The sequence below is a fragment of the Pelodiscus sinensis genome, chromosome 3 (genome assembly GCF_049634645.1).
Source record: "Pelodiscus sinensis isolate JC-2024 chromosome 3, ASM4963464v1, whole genome shotgun sequence".
NCBI lineage: Eukaryota > Metazoa > Chordata > Testudines > Trionychidae > Pelodiscus > Pelodiscus sinensis.
This window is the reverse complement of record NC_134713.1, coordinates 10644953-10666624: the sequence shown is the minus strand read 5'-3', so window position 1 is coordinate 10666624 and position 21672 is coordinate 10644953. Positions and strand designations below refer to the sequence as shown.

Sequence of the window (21672 nt, the reverse complement as noted above, 5' to 3'; positions counted from 1 at the left end):
AGGAGGTGGTTACACATTCTTCTGGCGTGGACGCAGCGGTGACGAACGTCGTGAATCTGGAGTTGGCTTTGCGGTTAAGAATCATCTTGTCCGCAAACTTGCCAGTCTTCCCAAGGGCGTGAACGACCGACTCTTGACACTGCATCTTCCACTACCGAGAGGAAAGCAAGCCACACTGATCAGCGCTTACACGCCCACAATGACGAATCCGGATGAAGTAAAGGACAAGTTTTATGAAGATCTCGATGCCCTACTCTCATCCGTGAAGCGCACCGACAGGCTGATTCTACTTGGTGATTTCAACGCGAGAGTAGGATCTGATTACACTGCCTGGGATGGTGTCATTGGAAAAAATGGAATCGGTAAATGTAACAGCAATGGCCTACTATTACTGAAGACATGTGCGGCTCATGATTTGATCATCACCAATACCATCTTCCGCCTGCCCACTTGCAAAAAGATGTCCTGGATGCACCCACGCTCTAAGCACTGGCATCTCATTGATTATGTCATTGTGCGGAGGAAAGACAGACAGGATGTAAGGGTGACCAAGGCCATGCCGAGTGCTGACTGTTGGACTGACCACAGACTTATCATCTCCAAATTAAGCTTTCACATCAAGCCAAAGAGACGTCCGCAGGGAAACAAAGCTGTGATGAAAAAGATCAACGTCAGTAGACTGAGGAACCCCAAAACAGCAGCTTCACTAGCAGAAGATCTTGGCAACCAACTTTTAGAGCTGCAATTAGAGGAAAATGCTGAGAAGGACTGGGAACGCTTCCGGGATATTGTGCACTCTTCTGCACTAAAGGTTCTTGGACCCTCACACAGGAAACAGCAGGACTGGTTTGATGAAAACGATGAAGAGATCAAGGCCATACTTGCTGAAAAGCATCGTCTTCACCGTGCTCATCAGAATGACCCGTCGTCAACAGCTAAGAAAAATGCCTTCAACAACATTCGCAGGATCGTACAGAGCAAGCTTCGCAAGATGCAGGACTCCTTGAGTGCCAAAGCAGATGAAATCCAGAAGTTCGCTGATAGAAACGATGCCAAACAGTTCTACGAAGCCCTTAAATCCTTGTACGGACCTCAGCCCTCAGGGAGTTTCCCTCTACTGGACTCAGATGGTGCAACTCTCATTACTGAGAAGACTCTGATTTTACAGCGTTGGGCTGAGCACTTCCAATCCGTACTGAACCGCCCATCTTCCATCAATAACGAGGCAATTGATAGAATGCCCCAGGCGGATATCAACCACAGCCTGGATGTCTCACCATCAGAGACTGAAACCTTACAGGCCATCAGCCAGCTGTCCAGTGGCAAGGCCCCAGGATCTGATGCGATCCCAGCGGAAGTCTATAAGGGTGGTAGTGCAGTGCTTGTCGACAAACTCACTCAGTTGTTCCAGTCCTTCTGGAATCAAGGATCTATTCCTCAGGAACTGAAAGACGTGTCCATCGTACACCTTTACAAGAGGAAAGGAAATTGACAAGTCTGCGATAATCATAGAGGAATATCACTGCTTTCCATTGCAGGTAAGATCCTTGCACGTGTGTTGCTGAATCGCCTGATTGACCACCTGGAACAGGGTTTACTACCCGAGACACAGTGCGGCTTCTGCAAAGAGCGTGGCACAGTGGATACGATCTTCGCAGCCTGACAGTTCCAAGAGAAGTGTCAAGAGCAGAATCGTGAACTGTACACCATCTTCATGGATCTCACCAAGGCTTTTGACACTGTCAGTCGCGAAGGTCTGTGGCGCATCATGTCGAAGTTTGGGTGCTCTGACAGATTCATCCTGATGGTACGTCAGTTCCATGACGGCATGACGGCTCGTGTTCTGGATGATGGAGAAGCTTCAGAGGCCTTTCCCGTCACAAACGGCGTCAAGCAAGGGTGCGTGCTGGCACCGACCCTGTTCAGCATAACGTTTTCAGCCATGCTGTCAGACGCCTTTCAGAACAGTTCCTTGGGAATCAGACTGAGATACAGGACTGATGGGAAACTGTTTAACCTGCGAAGACTCCAGGCTGTCTCCAAGATAAAGGAGACTGTGCTATGAGACCTCCTTTTTGCTGACGACTGCGCCCTGAATGCTGGATCAGAGCAGGAAATGCAAGCCAGCATGGACAAATTCGCAGTAGCATGCGACAACTTCAGCCTTCTCATCAACACAAAGAAAACCGAAGTGATGCACCAGCCAGCTCCGAAAGCTCAACATCAAGAGCCCACCATCACAGTGAAGGGACAAAAGCTGCAAGCAGTGGACCAATTTACATATCTTGGCAGCACCCTCTCCCGCGCAGTGACAATTGACATCGAGGTCAACTGCAGAGTCGCCAAGGCAAGCTCTGCATTCGGCAGACTGCTGACCAAAGTGTGGGACCGCCGTGGAATAAGCCTTGCTACAAAGCTTAAAGTCTATCGAGCAGTAGTGTTAACTATCCTGATGTATGCCAGTGAGACTTGGACTGTATACAGGAGGCACGCTAGGCAACTGAACCACTTCCACACGATTTGCCTCCGCAGACTTCTGAGGATCCGGTGGCAGGATAAGGTGCCAGACACAGAAGTCCTTTCTAGAGCAGGCCTGCCGTCAGTTTACACCCTGCTGATGAAAGCCCAGACACGCTGGGCAGGCCATGTTGCAAGGATGCCAGATCATTGCATCCCTAAACAGCTCTTCTATGGTGAGCTGTTTCAAGGGAAGCGATCAGACAGGGGACAAAAGAAGCGATACAAAGATATGCTTAAAGCGTCTCTCAAGTCCCTGGATATTGACACCACCTCCTGGGAGACCCTGGCACAAGACCGACCGACATGGCACACGCTGATCTACCAAGGCTGTCAAACATCTGAAGCCAGAAGGACAACCATAGCACAAGAGAAGCGAGCACTCCGTAAAGCCAGAGTTGCAAAAGCTGCAACAGTGGTGCCCACACGTCTGCCCGACATGTGGCAGAACATTCCGTGCCCGTATCGGCCTTATCAGCCATTTGCGGTCACACCGTGGACAGTCCACAACCCGTTAGATGTCAAGGTCCTCTTCGAATACGATGGACGAACAACAACAACAGTAAATATCATATAAATCCCTTTATACTTACTTCAAATTCTCAGCTATCTTTTGCTCTCTCCTTCTCATACTACTTTTAACTCACCTGTTGCATATTTGGTAGATTTAGCCACGCAGTTATAAATAGGCCCAAATTCAATTGTATTCTAAACTGGCTTAAATTATATTTTGAGGACATAAGTAGGACTTGTATAGTATATAGGCCTAAAACTAGATCTTTGGATGGAGCTGAATCTTGCCTTTTATTGGCCTGTCTTCACTAGACAATTACATCAACTTACAACCCAATCTTACCTACCACAAATCGGGCCAGAATTCTGTTATCAAGAGTGATAAAACATATTCAATGCTGTATCAGCTGGTCATGGGCAAAGTCTGGCTTCAGCAGGCAATTAAGTAACTTATCTCCACTTAAGCACATGTTTAACCAAACTCTACACCTTATGCATTTCAGATAAAATGTTCAATTACTTAATTGGGACACCTGAAAGCACATTCACACCCTGAAAACAAGGCTATTCTTATTTTTGTGAATTTCATAATCTATTTATAAATACCACCCTAAAACTTTAAAACACACTGGCAGAAAGTCAACAGTATAAACTTTTTCTGTTTATGCTATTCTAAGTCTGTTTCAAATTCACATTCATTCATAACTGGAAGAAACAGAAAACTCATAATTCAAGCATACACTTATGTGGAAGATGCACTTTGATTTAAAATGGAGTCAGCAATGTGATGATAAATGTTACTAACTAGAGTGATCGTTACCTATCCTTATAGCTTTCTTCAGAAGGAAAGAAAAGTGTTACGCTAATATCAGCTGTCAGCTAGAATGCTTTTAAACAGAAGTGCACAAATTGTATCCTAAAATGTAGGCTGCAGGCTACTGAGGGAATGTTTTGCTTAACCAAAATCCCGGCATTTTTTTTCTTCAATCAAAATTTTCTCAGCCCCGGGGGTCACAAATTAAAAAAGGTTGAGCACCACTGCTGTAGAGAACAGAAACCAAGGTTTCTGGTTCTGTTTTGGATTGATTGCTCTCTCACTGCATGATTTTGGGCAAGTCACTTAATTTTTTAATGGTGCAGTTTACCTTCCAGAAATTACATCTATTTTATAATATCATCAAGCAATAAAATTGACACTTCATTTTAGAGGCCCTGAACACCAACAGATCTTACTGAAGTTAACGAGAGATGCACCACTTCTGTATATCAGGCTGTTAATGTTTGTAAAGCATCCTGCAATCCTAAAAGGTACTATAAAACTGCAAAATATTAAATTAATGAACAGTGGATTCCTGTGCAGTCACAGGAAGATCCCTGTGTCTTATTTGGAGTGGTTATTTCCTCCAAAGTGTTAACTGCAACACAAAACACCACAAAACCTCAATCCGAATCAATTTTGCATATGTGTTGATGGATACTATAGAGTGTTTATGGCTGCTTGATAGAGCATGAGACTCATAAATTTAGGAGTACATTTCCTATCAGTCACTGTGAGGTGAGGCCAATGGATTAGGGCTGTTAAATATTGGTTAATTGAATAGTCAATTAACTTCATGAATTTGTATTGGTTACTCAACTATTCATTAGTCCCCGAGCCTGGGGCCAGCAGCTAGTGCACTATGGCCCGACTCCTGAGGAACCCTCCGCCATGCCATGGTGCTGCCTCTATATCAGAGGCAGCAGTGCGGGGTGGCAGCAGCCCCTGTCCGAGGCAGGAGGGCTGAGCTCCTGAACCTGGTGCGAGCCGGAACTGAGCTGGGCTGTTTGCCTACCTGTCTCCTAATACACTTTAAATGCAGAGTCGCAGCAGAAGTAGGTCCTGGACCCAGCATGAGCCAGGACTGAGCTGGCCTGCTGGCCAGCCTGCTAAAAACTGTACCGGAGGGTGGGGGAAGAGGGAAATTTGTGTAGTCTATGGCATTAATCGATAAGTATTTGTTTATCAGTTAATTGACTACACTATTACATCCTGACAATGGACAGAAACAGAATTTTTTAAAAAAAGTCTGCAAAATAAATATGTGTAGAGGTAAATTTTAATATGAAAGGTTAGGAGAACAATTTACCACTGTAGTGAAATAACTACATACTTGGCATTAAAGAGAGAACTGAGTTTAACAGACTGAAACCTGGGCATCACGGTTTCTGAGTAAGATATGTAGAAAACTAAAGTAGACTGATAAAATCACAAAGGTAGAAGATTATTGCAAATTAGATTTTTGTTATATCTTAAGACTGTGTGATAAATGACATGTGACAGACTACATCTAGCAGGTCTAACGTAAGCTTATTTAAATAACTGGTCTTCTATATTTGACATTTAAATTCACATATTTCTATATCCTGAATCATGCAACATGTAAAGTGTCTTTTTTCCATTGCATAATAATGAAGTACTGCACAAGGAAGTTTAAATTTGTTAACTTCACAAAGGAAAATATTAACTTGTAGCACATAAAAAGTTGGTGCATTCAAGAATATGACTGGAACTAAAAATGAGCACTTACAAAGGCCCTTTTCAAAGATAAGGAAGATGAGAATAATTAATTCCATATAAAAGAGATAATTGAAGAGACAATGACCTCACATTTGTTAGTTTAAGAGTTGGAAGAGAACTTGGATCACTGACATTCGTTTTGTTAAGTGTTCTATCAGACCCTCAAATAAAAAGTTAGTCTTTGGGACAACAAGGGTTTATTCCCTGTAAATGCAACGAGGACTGACCAACCTCATGTTCTGGAACATGTTTCACACTTATCTAGGATACTGAACTAAAACCAACCAACAGCCAAATTTTTTTTTTTTGCTAAGTCAGAGACAATGTTTTCAGCACTCACAAAAGTACTGCTTCTGCAGCAATATCGTTGGCTATAGTTTAAAGTAGTTTTTGTCACTACTTTATATTAGTTTTTCTCTGTTATTGCCGTTTACCACAAAATCTGATTATATTTAAGAAGCCCTTACTTGGCTTTGGTCTTCTGTGTCATTTACTGATAGGGACATTTGAGAGAAACTAAATCTGACCTTAGAGAAGACAGATGAAGTAACCAATGTCTTTCCTATAAAGTCTGAGGAGGCTGTGATCAACTTCCAATTGTGAAGGATTACTTGGTAATGTGGGGAAAATCAAATTACGTGAATACCAAAAGATACTGTCTCAGTGAACATGGGCTGCAATCCTACAGTGTTAGATAAGTGGGTGAATCCTTGTACTCATATAGTTTTACACTGGTAACAGATTTTATGTAACATCTGATATCGGATTTGTCAATTAAGGATTGGCTTAGTTGCTCACCAATGACATCATAGAAGATAAGATCCATTGATCAACGGCTCAGTCTATACATATACACTGTTGAATTAAAAACTAGTATTTTGTTAGGTTTTATTGTTCAAACCATATTCCTGGTAGGTCTAGTTAGTTATTTTCAAGCTATTTTTAAATTTCACACTAACAGATCTCAGTTTTCAAAAAAATTTCCATTACTTTGTAACTAAACTCCATTTATAGTTATGATTGGTCTAATCCAGGGGTCTCCAAACTACGGCCCGCGGGCCCTCTCATCCGGCCCGTGGAGACCTTTTTGTCTACGGAAAAAAAATTATGGAAATTTACGTGTATCCTGCCAAGATCAGCCGCCGCTTACGTGGACGTTATGTTTTTACCGAATTAAAACAGAGGCACGCAGTAGTGCGTTATGTTTTCCAACCGATCATTACATTGCAAAACCTTATTCGCTGCTTACTTTTTCTACTTCCGTTCACAGTCAATGAGATGATATAACGCCATCTAGTGGCGGAGTTTTTAAATGGTTTGCTGCTGGTTCAAGACTTGATTATTTTGATCACAGTTTGCCAGTTGCAGTTGACTGTTGCGATGAGGAGGTGTTGGTGTCAATTAGCGTCTGATTTCGAAACATGTTACACTCTATTTTATTTAGTGATAATTTCCTTCGCGTAATTACTTATCAGTGTGTTTAAAGTAATGGGAATGTCGTTAGTTTAGTAAGAATTTTTCGAATATTCTGAAGAGGAAACATTAAAAGCAACAATCTCTCTACCATAAGTGGATATATTTGCACACTATATTCAGGTAAGTTTAACTTAGGAACCTAATACAGGTGTTCATGTGTAGTGTATCAATGTGTTATTAAATAATAACTGAATAAAATAATATTAAATAAATAATTAAAAACAACATCCATGTTTTGTTTTTTATTTGGACCTCAACTGTGTAGTCGGCCCCCGAACTGCTGTTTGATAGTTAATGCGGCCCTCGGGCTGAAAAGTTTGGAGACCCCATGTCTAATCCAAAAGTAATAATATTCATTATATTTTCTTCTACCGCCATAATTTTACATTCCCCTAAGACTCAAAACATCCCACGTTCCTGTCAAATTTAATCTGAATGTTGAAAAGTAATTTGGATAAATATGTATGCTCATCTAAAGCACATCCAAGAACTGAAATCCCAGAGATAATTTTCCATCAGCTGCCAATGACTATTTAAATCATTTTGTTAATTTCACTGAATCAATATGCCATGTTCATAAAGGTCAAAGAGAAAATATCAATACATGGTATTCATCCACAGTTACTGCAATGCACCTATATCACATAACTACTGAAAAATTAGCAAAATGGAGCAAGAGAGAAGCAAAGTCATTTCAGACTATTGTAGAAAGTCAGATTTCTTTGACAATGATTGGAACTGATATTTGCACCCTACTGGTTTATATTTACATAGCATCTTTCATTTAACTGGATTCTAAACTATTCAAAATATAATCTGCTGCGTCTATTAGGGTCAGGGGCTGGCATTTTTCTTCCTCTCTTTCTGCACACCGCCCTAGAATTGATCCTTTCCCTTCTGCTATTGGGAGTAGAGGTAGCTGGGTTCTCTCTTCCTCTGCATTCCACCTATCTATTGTTCTGTTACTTTAAACATTAAACTGGCCCTTGTGTGTGTCCAGAAGCCTCACTAGATAACAGGAGCAGGACATTCAGATTCTGTTAGACACTGCTGTTTATTGGAAGGGCCGTGAAGTGTACCTAGTGCCTTTAGATCAGGGGTGGGCAAAACCATGGGCTGCATCTGTCCTGTTACACCTTTTAATTTGGCCCTCAAACTTCCCCAGAGGAGTGAGGTTAGGGGCTTGCCCCACTCCAGCGCTCCAGTTGGGGAATGGGGTTAGCGGCTTCTCCCACTCCATACAGCTACCAGAAGCAGCAGCATATCCTTGCTCTGGCTCATACTCCAGCCTGAGTCTGAATGTGTACACTGTTAGTTTTACCCCAATAGCCCAAGCTGCATGAGCTCTGAGACTCAGTGCAGTAAGTTTTTTTAATTGCAATGTAGACATAACCTAAACTATTGTTAAGATGGCTTTGATGATAAAGGTGAATGTGTCTCAGGGTGACAGAAGATGCATTACTATTTGAGAAAAAGACAGTAAGTGCTTTTGAATAAAAGATACAAGTTTTTTACATTAGCCAGAATGTCCTCACACCAATTTGTGGTGTAAAGGAGGAGGAAAAAGCAGAGTGAGAAGATTTTTCTATATCCCTTTTCACATCTCAGACACTTTTCAAGCTCTCTGACCTGTAAAACAGCAGAGCAGTACATCAAAGAAAACTGATCACAGTCTGAAACTGATAGAGCTTGAACTGCAAACAGAATTTGTGTGAACAAAAACATTTTAGGGGAAAAATGTTCCCAATAATGTGCTTGAAAAAAAATTAAACAGTTTTAAGAAAGTGAAAAAAGTACATGTATTTGGTTAGCACCACCAAACCACAGTAAAGAGTAATGCCCATCTGGACCTCTGAAACATACATCTCTGTGGTCAAGGATATTATTCTGCATTAAAAATATATCCTATTTCCTCTTTAAAAGTAAAAAAGGTATATCAATGTGTGGCATACTAAATATGGCAGTCTACATATTGAAAAATTATTGGGAAGTTGAAAGAAATAAATGGAAAGAGTCAACTTTGACATTGGTTAAATATTCCAACTTTCCTTACCCTACCTGGCACGTGTTGCTTCTACTGCGAGTGCCAATAGGTTGCCTTGGCCTGTGGCAGCACATTCTGTCAAAGCAGCGAGACACTGCTGGGCTACTGCTTCATCTCTGCTAGCTTTTACCTTAGATGAAGGAGGAAAAAACACTCAGTTTAAGTAAGCAACTATAAGGCATTCAAGGATTCCAATAGGAGTCTGGTAAGGTTCCCTAGTCAAAGATGCCTGTATTGGAATCAAATAAGAATACAGTTATCATTAGTATGCTGAAAATCTGTATGTTGAAGGTCACAGGACCAGGACCTGGAAATGTCTCCTGATCCTGAATCTATGTTTTTATACAAGAAAGCCAACTCAGTACTTTTGCAACAGTATTCTTCATGTGATCCTACATATACTGTGCTGTAAAACAGCTAGACAATGAAGCTTTTAATTGTATCATCTGAAAGCTGGGATTCCAAGATGGCACAAAGTGGTGTTTCTCAACCTTTTTTTTTATAAAGTACCCCTTTAAAAAAAAATTATAAGTACCCCCAGGACCTACAGTTTTCAGACACAAAATTTCTTCTACCACTGCAACACATTTGTTTAAACAGCTTAATTGTAGCCGGGTGAGCGACGAAATTTTTCGATGTAAAAAGTACAAAAATAATAAAGCGCTGTAAAACTTAAAACAAAAAAAGATTTTTGTCCAAATTTCAGTTGTGTTGATGCACCCCCCAGACTTCGAGTATCCCTAAGGGTACTCTTACCACTGGTTGAGAAACACTGGTACAAAGCAATGATTTCTAGCTCAGGTATTAGGAAGAGATACCACAATAATTAAGGAATGCAAGTGGGCACAAGGCAACATGGTAAGACCACTTCTCTCTGACTTAGTTATTTCCAAGGTGCTACCACTTTTGTATTTAAGCACTGAAAATATGGTTTAAAAATACCCAAGATCTTCCTAACTGTCTCAGCTAGAAAGAAACGCTTTGCACTGTATTACAGCTTGACACTGCAATTTTCACATGGATGTTATATATCATTTATATAACATTCGCTTCTGATCCCAGCATTCCATGAAATATTAGATCCTAAATCAACATATGTATAACAATGTTTCCATAACAATGTCGCACGATTCCAGGCATGAATACAGCAGATAAATCTCAGAATAGTGTAATTATCAATCCCAGATAGGTGCTGTAACATGAAAACTTCCAAGTAAGTAAGTATTCCTTTTTTATGCAATAACACTAAAGATTACCCAGCACAAATCGGCAATTGCAGATTATTTCAAAGAGGAGGATGAGGGGAAACTAGGCATTCGCTTAAGAAAATCTTGGCCTAAGTATTTAGAGTTAAATTTTTGGGGGATCTATTTAGAAGTGCTTACAAAAGTTATGATTCCTTTTTGCATGGTCAGAACCTTTATCCGACTGCAATACAAATAACTGCACAAGGTGCATGTTTATGTAAACTAATGCTCTAATAGATAAATGGATACAAAGGAAGCCAAATTAAAAAAACTGCTTTGAAGTGCTAGTGCATTGAAAATGTTCCACAAATAAGAGTAAGAAACAATAATAAGAAAACATCACTACTTTTAGAATAATATGCAAAATATCCCAAAAGTGAAGGTGTGAGAAATATTCCATCCCTCATCAAACTGTCAAAAAAGTCTATGTACATAGGACACCACAACTTTTTTAAAGACATTCTACCATAAAGAAGCTTTAAATAAGTATAGTTCACACAAACTACCATTTCACTTAAAAATAGGAAGTTATAGAGTGATAAAGCTGAATCTTCTGAACACAGCATTTAAGGCACTTTAGCCTTCAGCTCCAGAAATAGTACAGTCATGATTTTAAATCAGTGGTGAGCAAACTGCAGCCCAAGGGCCACATGCGGCCCACTGAGGTTCTACATGTGGCCTACAAAACACTTTGTTTACTGTTGCCCATGCACAAGATTGCCAGATTCTTATCTGCCTGTTTTCATTTGCATGTTTTTCCCCTATTGGCATGACAAAAGCAGCATGCACTTAAAGCAAGGGCATGTGAATGAGGTGAGTGCTGATTGCACACATTGTGAGACCCATGTGCTCCCTGTGCATCCAAAGTGCTGCTATGGTACAACCAGCACATGCCACAAATTCTAGGTACACAAGCGCATTTAGCAAAACTACCCTGTCCTGGGAGACTGTCTTGGGGTGTGTCAAAACTACTGAGTTTTGTCGACAAAAGTGGACTTTTGTCGACAAAACTATACCTGCGTCTACACTACTGCTGAGTTCTGTCGACATAACGTTGACAGAACTCAGCAGTTTTGTCAACGCTGGTAAACCTCATTTTACGAGGCATAACACCTTCTGTCGACAGAGTTCTGTCGACAGAAGGTGTTATTGCCTGTAGGGTTGCGTCTAGACTACAGGGTTTTGTCGACAAAGCAGCTTGCTTTGTCGACAGAACTGAATGTATCTAGACGCTCTATGTCGACAGAAGTTTTGTCGACAGTATCTGTCGACGAAGCTTCCATCGACAAAACCCTGTAGTCTAGACGCACCCTTGGTTACAACAACCTTGTGGCCCACTGAGATGGAGACCCACTCATGCACCCCACTTACCAGCCTAGGTTGCCCACTGGTGATTTAAACAGTCTTTTGTTTATTACGTTCTGTGATTTATACTTTTGGCTTGCTATTTAAAATTATAAATTGTTTTAACCATCTGATTGCAACTAAGTATCCTTGATATATAAATACCGGGGCATCAGATAGAATGTGTCTGCTCTGCTGCTCAACATACCATGGACATGTTAAGATGCCCCAGATGTTAAGGGACTATTTTTAATAAAGCAGTATGGTGATGGACCAGGAAAGGAAGAGTTAATTGGAAGAACATTAATGTTCCACAGACAGAATTAATGTAAAAGTATAGTCCCGCTGTCCCTTTCCCTTCAGTCTTTGGCCTCGTTCCTGTACTAGTCCACTGGTGCCATGTTCTTCCTCCCCCTACCCCTCATTGATTTTTCAGCTGAATTTGTCTGGGTACTTTCCTTAAGCTTTTCTTAACATTTACACTGAACTATTGCCTCAAAGCCTCATTGTGCTAGGAACTGTATACACATCAGAAAAAGTAGGTCCCTGTCCCAGAGAACTTACAGTCTAGGTAAAGCTTTGTTCAAATTAACCATAGATCTGGGGAATAATAATCTGCCTGTGCTATTTGCAGGTTTTCCCACAATTCAGTCTCAATGCATTTCATTAATGATCTGCAAAATATCCAGCAGAGGTCCTGATGAGACCAGACTCATGTCTGTGTGGCCAAAGGAGGATTTGAACACAAGCATCCAAGGGTAAAAGGCCAGAGAATCCACTATATCATCTCCTTCTTGCTGGAAAGAGCTATGATTTAATTTCAACTCAGTTTAATTTTTGTTTAATCTAACTAAATACAGAGAATAACAATAAGCAAAATGCAAATAATCTAGATTTCAGGAATCAACCTCAGAGAAATTGAAGTGCTGAAGTTTGTCTCTAAATTGCTGAATTTAAGAACAGTTTTGTCACTGTTAAAAATGCATTTTGTTGGCAAACAAACTCACTGAAGAAAATGTCACACAAAGCTACTTAAAATATGACAAGAATTTGCATTTTTCAAAAATGTACTACTTACCTTTTTAAGCTTCTCAATCTGCTTGGTTCGGACTGAACTGTTATCAATAGCCAAAACTTCAACTGTCTCTTCTTTTTCTAACTGGTACTTGTTTACTCCAACAATTACTTCAGACCCTGTTGATTTTCCACACAATGATCAAGAATTTAGACTATAGTCACAAACTGCTGAGCTATTTTTGAAAAGTTACAGTATTTTATATATCTAAGTAACTGTCTAATATTTAAATGGTCTGGATCTGCAAAAGCGACAAGGAGTCCTATGGCACCTTATAGATTAACAGATGTATTGGAGCATAAGCTTTTGTGGGCAAAGACCCACTTCGTCAGATGCATGTAGTAGAAATTTCCAGGGGCAGTTATAAATATGCAGGCCAGAATAAGGCTAGAAATAACGAGGTTAATTCAGTCAAGGAGGGTGAGGCCCACTTCTAGCAGCTGATGTGGAGGTCTGAACACCAAGACAGGAGAAACTGCTTTTGTACTTGGCTGGCCATTCACAGTCTTTGTTTAATCCTAAGCCGATAGTGTCAAATTTGCAGATGAACTGTATCTCAGCAGTTTCTCTTTGAAGTCTGGTCTTGAAGTTTTTTTGCTGCAGGATGGCTACCTTTAAATCTGCTACTGTGTGTCCAGGGAGATTGAAGAGTTCTCCTACAGGTTTTTGCATATTGCCATTCCTAATATCTGATTTGTGTCCATTTATTCTTTTATGTAGGCACTGTCCAGTTTGGCTGATGTATATAGCAGAGGGGCATTGCTGGCACATGATGGCGTAAATTATATTGGTAGATGTGCAGGTGAATGAACCAATGATGGTGTGGCTGATCTGGTTAGGTCTTGTGATGGTGTCGCTGGTGTAGAACTCAGGCAATTACATTGCCAATCATTGCAGGATATTCTTTCACCACATAGTATAAAACTTTGACTAACCTAGTCTTACATATATGTCAAGCAATTTGGCTTTCACCACTTCCCCTGGAAGACTATTTCACAGACTAATAGACCCCCTCTCAGGAAGTTTTCACTGACATTCTATCTAAAATGTCCATTCTTATTAATTTAATTCCATTATGCCTAGTCTGAGAAGTGAAAATGAACTAAAATACTGTTTAAAGCTCAGATCTCCAAACAATTACAATATTTTAAAAGGGTGTACTTTGGAGTTAACGCCTCTGTCTCTCCGCCATTCCCTGTCCTTACCAGAATCGATCCTGGCTTGTCTTCGGGCAGCACATTCTTCAATCCGGAGTTTGGGAATTCCCTCAGCTACAGCTTTGGCCATTCCACCCATTTCTTCAATCTCATTAATAAGCTAAGAAAAGTAACAAGAAAAATTAAGAGAATGGTTAATAGCAAGATTCGTGAAACTAACTTTTTACAATCTAGTATTACCAAAATCCCTATTAAAATACTTAAGTGTCATGCTTTAAATTAAAAGTTTATATTCGAGCTACCTATATTTGTATCATTTAGCTTTCTCAATTTACACACAGAAAGAAAGAACAGTATTAACGCATGGTATTTTACAAAGAAAATAAGAAACCATTTTCCTGATCCTTCACCTCTGCTCTTGAAGGGTATATAGTCCAACTCCCACATTCTGCAACTAACTTCTCATGGCGAGATATCTGCACCCATATAGAGCCAAACTGACTTTAACGGGACTTTGTACAGAGCCCCGTGATCCACTCACATGGAGATAATTGCAGAATTAAGGCCTAAAGCCTGAAACTTGCAAATGGTTATTTTTATTCGTGTGACTAGTTCCACAGAGATGAGTAGAACTACTTATATAAGTAAACTGTTACTCATGCCCATACAAGAGTGATGTTAAGTGTCTCTCATTATCTTCAAGTGCTGCTCTGGTACTGCTGCTGGCTCTCTTCCCATATACTTCGCTCTCACATTGTGAATCTCCCACCTTTTGCACATCCAGTATTTAAGATGCGGTTCCACAATACACTCTCTGAGATCTTTGGACTGGAAGGGTGTATGGAGGGGAAGATATGATGAACCCACAACACATCTAATCCTTACAGTCTCAGATAGATTGCTGAAGTCTATAGTCCTCAGCATCCTAACAGATTGCAGAAGCTTAGCTGCACAGGTGTGACACCTCTCACCTCAATTTCCTGCTGAGTTTTCCAGACAGATGCAGGCACCCAAACAGGAGCCCATCAGAAGGCACCTAAAATCTCCAGGTCTGTTTCATTTGTCCAGTGTGTAAATATTTTCTTTTAGAATGTGTTTAATTCCAAACAGATAGTGTATTCTCCTAGGTCTCAACCTATCAAACCACTTAAATATAGCTATAACTTTAGGTAGTGAGTAGTGTCTCTGAATTCAGTGGGACTACTCATGTTTAAAGCTATACTCGTGCTTAACTGCATTGTTGGTTTTGGGCTTTAATGGTAGGAAATTTAAACATAAATTAATCTACTATTGTATCAAATAGCTACTTAGAGGGCATTTCTTAAACCATCAATGACTCTGCAACTTAAAACCTGCACAACTGACCTTTAAAGCGGCCTCACAGACGTCATTGGTAAGGGATTCCATTAAGTAGGAACCCCCCCATGGATCTGCCACTTTAGGAATACCGGACTCCTCCTGTATAATAATCTGTGTATTCCGAGCAATGCGAGCACTTTTCACGGTAGGCAAACCCAAGGCTTCATCAAATGAATTTGTATGCAAAGACTGAGTACCTCCAAACACTGCTGCCATTGCTTCAATTGCAGTACGGATAACATTGTTGTAGGGATCCTAAAAGCAAAAGGAAATCTCTGAAGCATGAAGTGGATGCCATGTAACTGAGATGATTATTTCATCCTCAGACTAATGCACTGAAAAAAGTGTTAGTTTTTTGGTATAACTGGGTCATAAAAATTAATATTATACAAAAACCAGCCAAGTTAGAAAAAGAAAAGAACAGTGATATGAATGCAACCAAGCTGATACATAAAAGGAACCTTCTACTGAAAGAATGAAGACGAAGCTCTATAAACAAATATATCTTTAGAATTTGGCTATCAGCCATTTAAACTGGCCAAGTATATAAAACAAAATCCTTCTAATCTCTTGTGGCATCTCATTATGTCTGATAATTTGTACGACAAACCTGTTTCTGATTTCACATTTCTAGGTAGATTCATTTCACAGTATATTGAATGGATGCACTTTCACAGTATATTTAATCAGAGGGCCTAAGCCGCCCTCTCCCTCCCCCCCACTGGTTTAGGTCAGTTAATAAAGCTTCTCTGTTATGCTTATTTTACAGAAAAAATAAATTATTTGTGAAAAGTCATCCATCACATCAGAAAGAGCTAGAAAAAGAATCTAAGGAATTCCAACCTCCAGTTTTCCTTTCTACACACTATCCCTTACTATTTTCTTTGAATGCTTTTGAAACTATTGAACATTTTGAATCTATACATCACTTTTTCACTTGGTTTATATTGAGAATGTATTTGTCCATAACACAAAAAAGGCAATAGTAGTTTTTCATTTGGAGAAGTGACAGCAACAGGATTTTGAAAAGATTGTGTTTAATTAGCTGTCTCAGAATGATCATGTATGATGAACGTAAGCAAATAAAAATTATTATATAAATACCACAGAATTAATACAAATAGAATTTCTCAATTCATAGTTTGTCAAGCTTCAACATAACTCATTTAAAAATCGGGCACCGCTCTACCTCTCCACAGATAATACAGATTGAGGTGATCTAAGTAGGGATATTAGATAGTGATTAACTGAATAGTCATTTAATCTCACAAATTATTTTCAGTTACATGACTATTTGATAGCCCCTGGGGGCAGGGCTGGCAGCCAATGTGCTCCCAGCCCTACACCCGGGAGCCCCCCTGCTACTTCACACTGCTGCCTCCATATCAGAGGCAGCAGCATGGGGTGGCAGGTGGGAGCCAGCTCGTGAGGTGAGCTGGTTTAAAAACCAGCTCCCTATGCAGACTGGCTCCTGCCTGCTGCCCTGCACTACTGTCTCACATAGAGGCAGCAGTATGGGGCGGCACCAGCACCTGTCCACAAGAGATCCGAGCTCCCTGCAGACAGGATGTACGCCAGCATCCCACAGAACAGCCTCTGTCTGTGGCGAGCCTGGGCCCACAGTGGACAGAGGCTGCGATGTGGCAGTAGACCCTGACTGCACAGGGAGTGAGGGGGCAAGCTTTCTGTGGACAGAGGCTGCTCATAGCACTGGCTTCTGCCTCTCCCCTGCTGCCTCTGGTACAGAGGCAGCAAGGGGAGGGAGTGCGTTTAGTTAATAAGGTTAACCGATAAGACCAGATTTATTGGTTAATCGTGTACTCAACTACACGTTGACATCCCTAGATCGTAGGCAATGGTAGCGTGAATAGATGTAGACAAAACTATAAAAAATTAATTTCAATTTTATACATAAGGATTTTCCTCTCTTTAGTCTATAAGACTGGAAAGGCTAAAGAAACAATGAAGGAAGGATGCCATTGTCAGGGAGGTTAAGCAGTGGAATACATTGCTTAGGGAGGTTGTGGAATCTCCCTCATTGGAGATATTTAAGAGCATGTTAGATAAACATCTATCAGGGATAATTTAGATGGTGCTTGGTCCTGCCCTCACGGCAGGGGACTGGACTTGATGACCTCTCATTTGCTTATCTAATGAGTCGCCATTTTTGCAGAAGAGGCTCTTGCGCCAGAAGGAGCTGTCTATACTTCCCCTTCTTAAGCAACAAAAACCCTCTTGCACAATGCTGTTCTTCCTGAAAAATAATTGGTATAAAGGCATTGCACAAGAGGGTTTTTGTTGGCAAGAAGGGGCAGTGTAGACAGCTCCTTCTGGTGCAAGAGCCTCTTTCAGAAAAATGGCGACTCATTAGATATGCAAATGAGGCTCAGCGATATTTCACGCTTAGCCTCAGGTGCATATTTCTGGCGCAAGAAGACGCGAGTGTAGACATAGACCAAAGATTTAAAAAACAATCTAATTTATAGTGGTACAGCAATCTTGTTTAGACAAAGCCCTTATATTCTGCCCATTCTAGCAACTCTTGGCCAATGTTTAAACAATAGCTCTATTCTATCTAGCCAGTAGGGTATATAAGGCATCATAATATGTAGCTGTCACTAGTTTAAACTAACTGTTTTAAATTCATTTGAGATATCATTTTTTTGCAGGGCTGCATCATACTAGTTGGGTCAGTATATTTTATGGCGGCTGCTTGTTAAATTTCTGATATGCAAAGTAGGATATGATTATGTCAGATAGAAAACATTTCCAGATGAAAGAAATTCAGATTTTTTATACGTAAATGTTTTATTTTGTTGTCTTTTAACTTAGTCACAATGTCATCCTGTGCAGTATGTAAATGAGAAAATCACATAGTTCAAAGCTATTAGAGCTACTACACTGCTTGTCTCAATAAAGCATTAGACAGGCAGGAGTATTAGTATGCATGAATCAGTAGATTTAGTCCTAAAATGATCACATTCATGGAAAATCATTTAAAATTCAAAATCCAACCTGCTCAGTAAGGGACCATCCTGAGGTTTGACAATGAGCTCTTAGAAGAAGAGATTTGGGATCCCTGGGCTGAAACATTTTCTCTATTAATTGAGCCCAAAGCCGTCGCCCAGCTCTTAACTTAGCTATTTCCATGTAGAAGTTCATACCAATTCCCCAGAAGAAAGACAGTCTGCAATAAGAGCACATGTCCAGGACTTTAATTGTACAGGATAATGAGCAATAAAGATAGGTCCCAGAATTCTCTATTACATCAAGGAAGAAAAACAGTCATACGGATCAATGATCCATCTAACTCAGTATCCTGGCTTCCAACAGTGGCCAGTGCCAGATGCTTCAGAAACAATGACTTTAACAGAGCAATTTCAAGTGATCCATTCCCATCACTCATTCCCAGCTTCTAGCAGTCAGAGGTTTAAGAACACCCAGAGCATGGGGTTGCAACCCTGCCAATCTTCACTAAGAGCCACCAATGGACTTATTCTCATGAAATTATTGAATTCTTTGTTGAACACCGTTATACTTTTGGCATTCACAACACAACTAGCTCCATAGGCTAACTGTGCTGTGCAAAGACGCTCTTGCTTTTGTTTGTTGTAGTCCTGCTGTCTATTATTGTCATTGGGTGACCCCTGGTTCTTAGGTCATATCAAAAGATAAACAACACTTCCTTATTCACTTTTTTCACATTATTCATAGACTGGAGGAGAACTAAACTGACACTGATTTTTTAAGAATAGCTCAAAAGGCAATCCTGGCACTTGTAGGCCAATAAGCCTGATTATCAGGCAGATTGGTTGAAGCTATAGAAAAGAACAGAGTTCTCAGATACACAGATTAACATGATATGTTAGGGTTCTCATGCCTGAACAATCCATTAGATTTCTTTGAGGGGGGGGAGGGTTCAACATATGTGAACAAGGGTGATCCAGTGGATATATTGTATTTGGACTCTCAGAAAGCCTTTCACAAGGTTCCCCACAAAAGACTCTTAAGTAAACTAAGCAGTCATGGGACAAGAGGAAAGGTCCTCTCATGGTTCAGTAACTGGTTAAAAAATAAGGGGAGGGGAAAGAGTAGGAATAAATGGACAGTTTTCACAGTGGAGACAGAAATAGTAGGGACCAAAAGGATCTGTGCTGAGACCAGTATTGTTCAACATTTTTATACATGATTTGGAAAGAGGGTGGGGCAGTCCTCACTTAGGAGTTGGTTGGTTGCGTAATGTCACCTAGTTGTCACGAGTAAGGCCAGTGAGCTGCAAGATGGTTGTTGGTAGGGGAGCCCTCTCACTCCACTTGGCTCTAGCCCAGGATCATTTGAGGGCTATCAGCAATCTGACAGCAGTGACTGCTTAAAGCTGCCCTCCCTGACACCAGACGGCTGCAATAGTTGTTGATTAAATCTAAGGGTATGTCTAGACTGCATCCTTCTGTCAGCAGAGGGATGAAGATTTCGCAGGTCAACATTGCAAATGAAGCAGAGATTTAAATATCCCGCACTTAATTTGCATAAACATGGCTGCTGTTTTTGCAGACTCAGCATTTTGTCAGCAAAAAGCAGCAGCCGAGTGGGGAACCTGTTGAGAAAGAAAGCTTTTTTTTTTTTTGACAGATCCTGTAAACCTCCTTGTAGGAGGCATAAGGGATCTGTCGAAAAAGGCTTTCTTTCTCGACAGATCCCCCTCTAGACTGCTGCTTTTTGCCGACAAAGTGCTGAGTCAGCAAAAACGGCGGCCAATTTTATGCAAATTAAGCCAACACAGGGATGCAGTCTAGACATACCCTAAGAGTCTGTCATTCCAGATTTTACTCCGCACCACTGCAATATTACACTAATTTAAAAGTTGGCCAGTGATATGGATATCACCTTTGTTAGTAGCACAATTTAGAATGTCAGAGTCCAAACATGAAATTAAAGCCTAGAATCTCTATTCATTTTCTGAAAGGCAGCTAAGTACCTGGGAGTTTGTTTTACTTACCTTGGTGCAAATTCATCAATGGTAAGGCCAGCCTTTAGTCCAGTTCTGCAGTACTCCAATCCATCAGCAATAGTATAAGCTAATTCCAAAATGGCATCAGCTCCTGCCTCCTGCATATGATACCCGCTGATTGAAATGGAATTAAATTTTGGCATGTGCTGAGTAAACAAAAATGCAATAAAACAGTGAAGGCAGAATCAGATAATTGTCTTATTAGGCCTGTGAAGAAATGTAGGCAGAAGTCTCTCTCATGCTTGCTCTCTCTTTGGCCCAGCCATTCTTTCATTATTGATCCACAGTGGCTATACACTCACCGCAAAGGTGGCAAATCTTGTTCAGATTCCTTTTTCCACTCAGGTGGAGAGGGGACCTGAATTAAGGGTCTGCCACATCCTAAGTAAGTACCCTCACAACTGAGATAAAATTACGAGGATGGATATAATCCCCCTCACCTCTGTCCATTTTATGTAAGCTTGTCTGTAGAGGTCAGATTCAGTAAAGTGAGTTCTGAACACACTTATTGGATCAAGCTCCAAAGGCAAAACAGACTAAGGCCAGGTCTATAATATGGAGGAAGGTCAGAAGGCAAACAACATAGCTGTAGTTGACATACCTTAAGCTGAACTTCGGCGCCATTCCCACTGTGGGAGGTCAACAGGAGAAATGCTCCCACTGACTTCCCTTACTCCCCGCAACAGTGAGGAGTACCGGTGTTGATGGGGTCTTCACTAGACCCACTAAATCGAACACCAGAAGATCGGCCACTGCAGCATCAATTTTCCCACAATTCTAGACTAGGGATGGAAGCGAGTATCAGTGGCTGCAAGTGGGGGGGGACCCCCCACAAACAGGGGCTGCTGGACCCCGCTGCAGCTCTGAACTTTAAATGTAGTCCTGTGTCCCCCTCTGCCCCTGCACTGCAGAGACAGTGCTGAGGGGGAATTGGCTTTTAAAGCAGAGGGGGTGAGGGAGAGGATGCGAATAGTCAACTACTCCCTTACATCCCTAGGTGCTGCACAACTTTAGATTGCTACATGGTTCAGGGGCAGTGAGCAGAGCCCTTGCGAATCCCAGTGGAGCCTGATTCTGGGATTTAGGTGTCTGGAACAGCAGCTTGATGCCCAAGTCCTTTTACAAATTTAGCCCATAATACTTAACAACAACTCCACTCATTGTAAATAACAAATCAAAGCAAAGTTGTTTCTGGACAAATCTTAAGATATTCATACTCCATTCACCATCTTAATATTCTGTGCTTTTCCTCCTTAATATAGCTAAATTATTTCTAGCGTTCTGCCCAACAACTAATTAGTTGAGTTTTCATTATTTCCCACAATGATTATAAAAATCATCATCTTTTCGTCTCGTCACACTAACTCCCTCAAAC

The 21672-nt window shown here is 40.8% G+C and overlaps 1 protein-coding gene across 2 annotated transcripts in view; it reads right to left on the bottom strand.

Annotated features, from left to right (window-relative positions):
• MMUT (methylmalonyl-CoA mutase) overlaps window positions 1–21672 on the bottom strand; it is a 34286-nt gene that overhangs the window by 7360 nt on the left and 5254 nt on the right. For both annotated transcript variants that reach the window (XM_075923368.1, XM_075923369.1), the window contains exons 4-9: window positions 20286–20443; window positions 18305–18476; window positions 15296–15544; window positions 13979–14090; window positions 12777–12892; window positions 9122–9237 (exon numbers count right to left, since the gene is read on the bottom strand). In XM_075923368.1, coding sequence (XP_075779483.1) covers window positions 9122–9237; window positions 12777–12892; window positions 13979–14090; window positions 15296–15544; window positions 18305–18476; window positions 20286–20443 — 923 coding nt within the window. The remainder of the gene's footprint in view (window positions 1–9121; window positions 9238–12776; window positions 12893–13978; window positions 14091–15295; window positions 15545–18304; window positions 18477–20285; window positions 20444–21672) is intronic.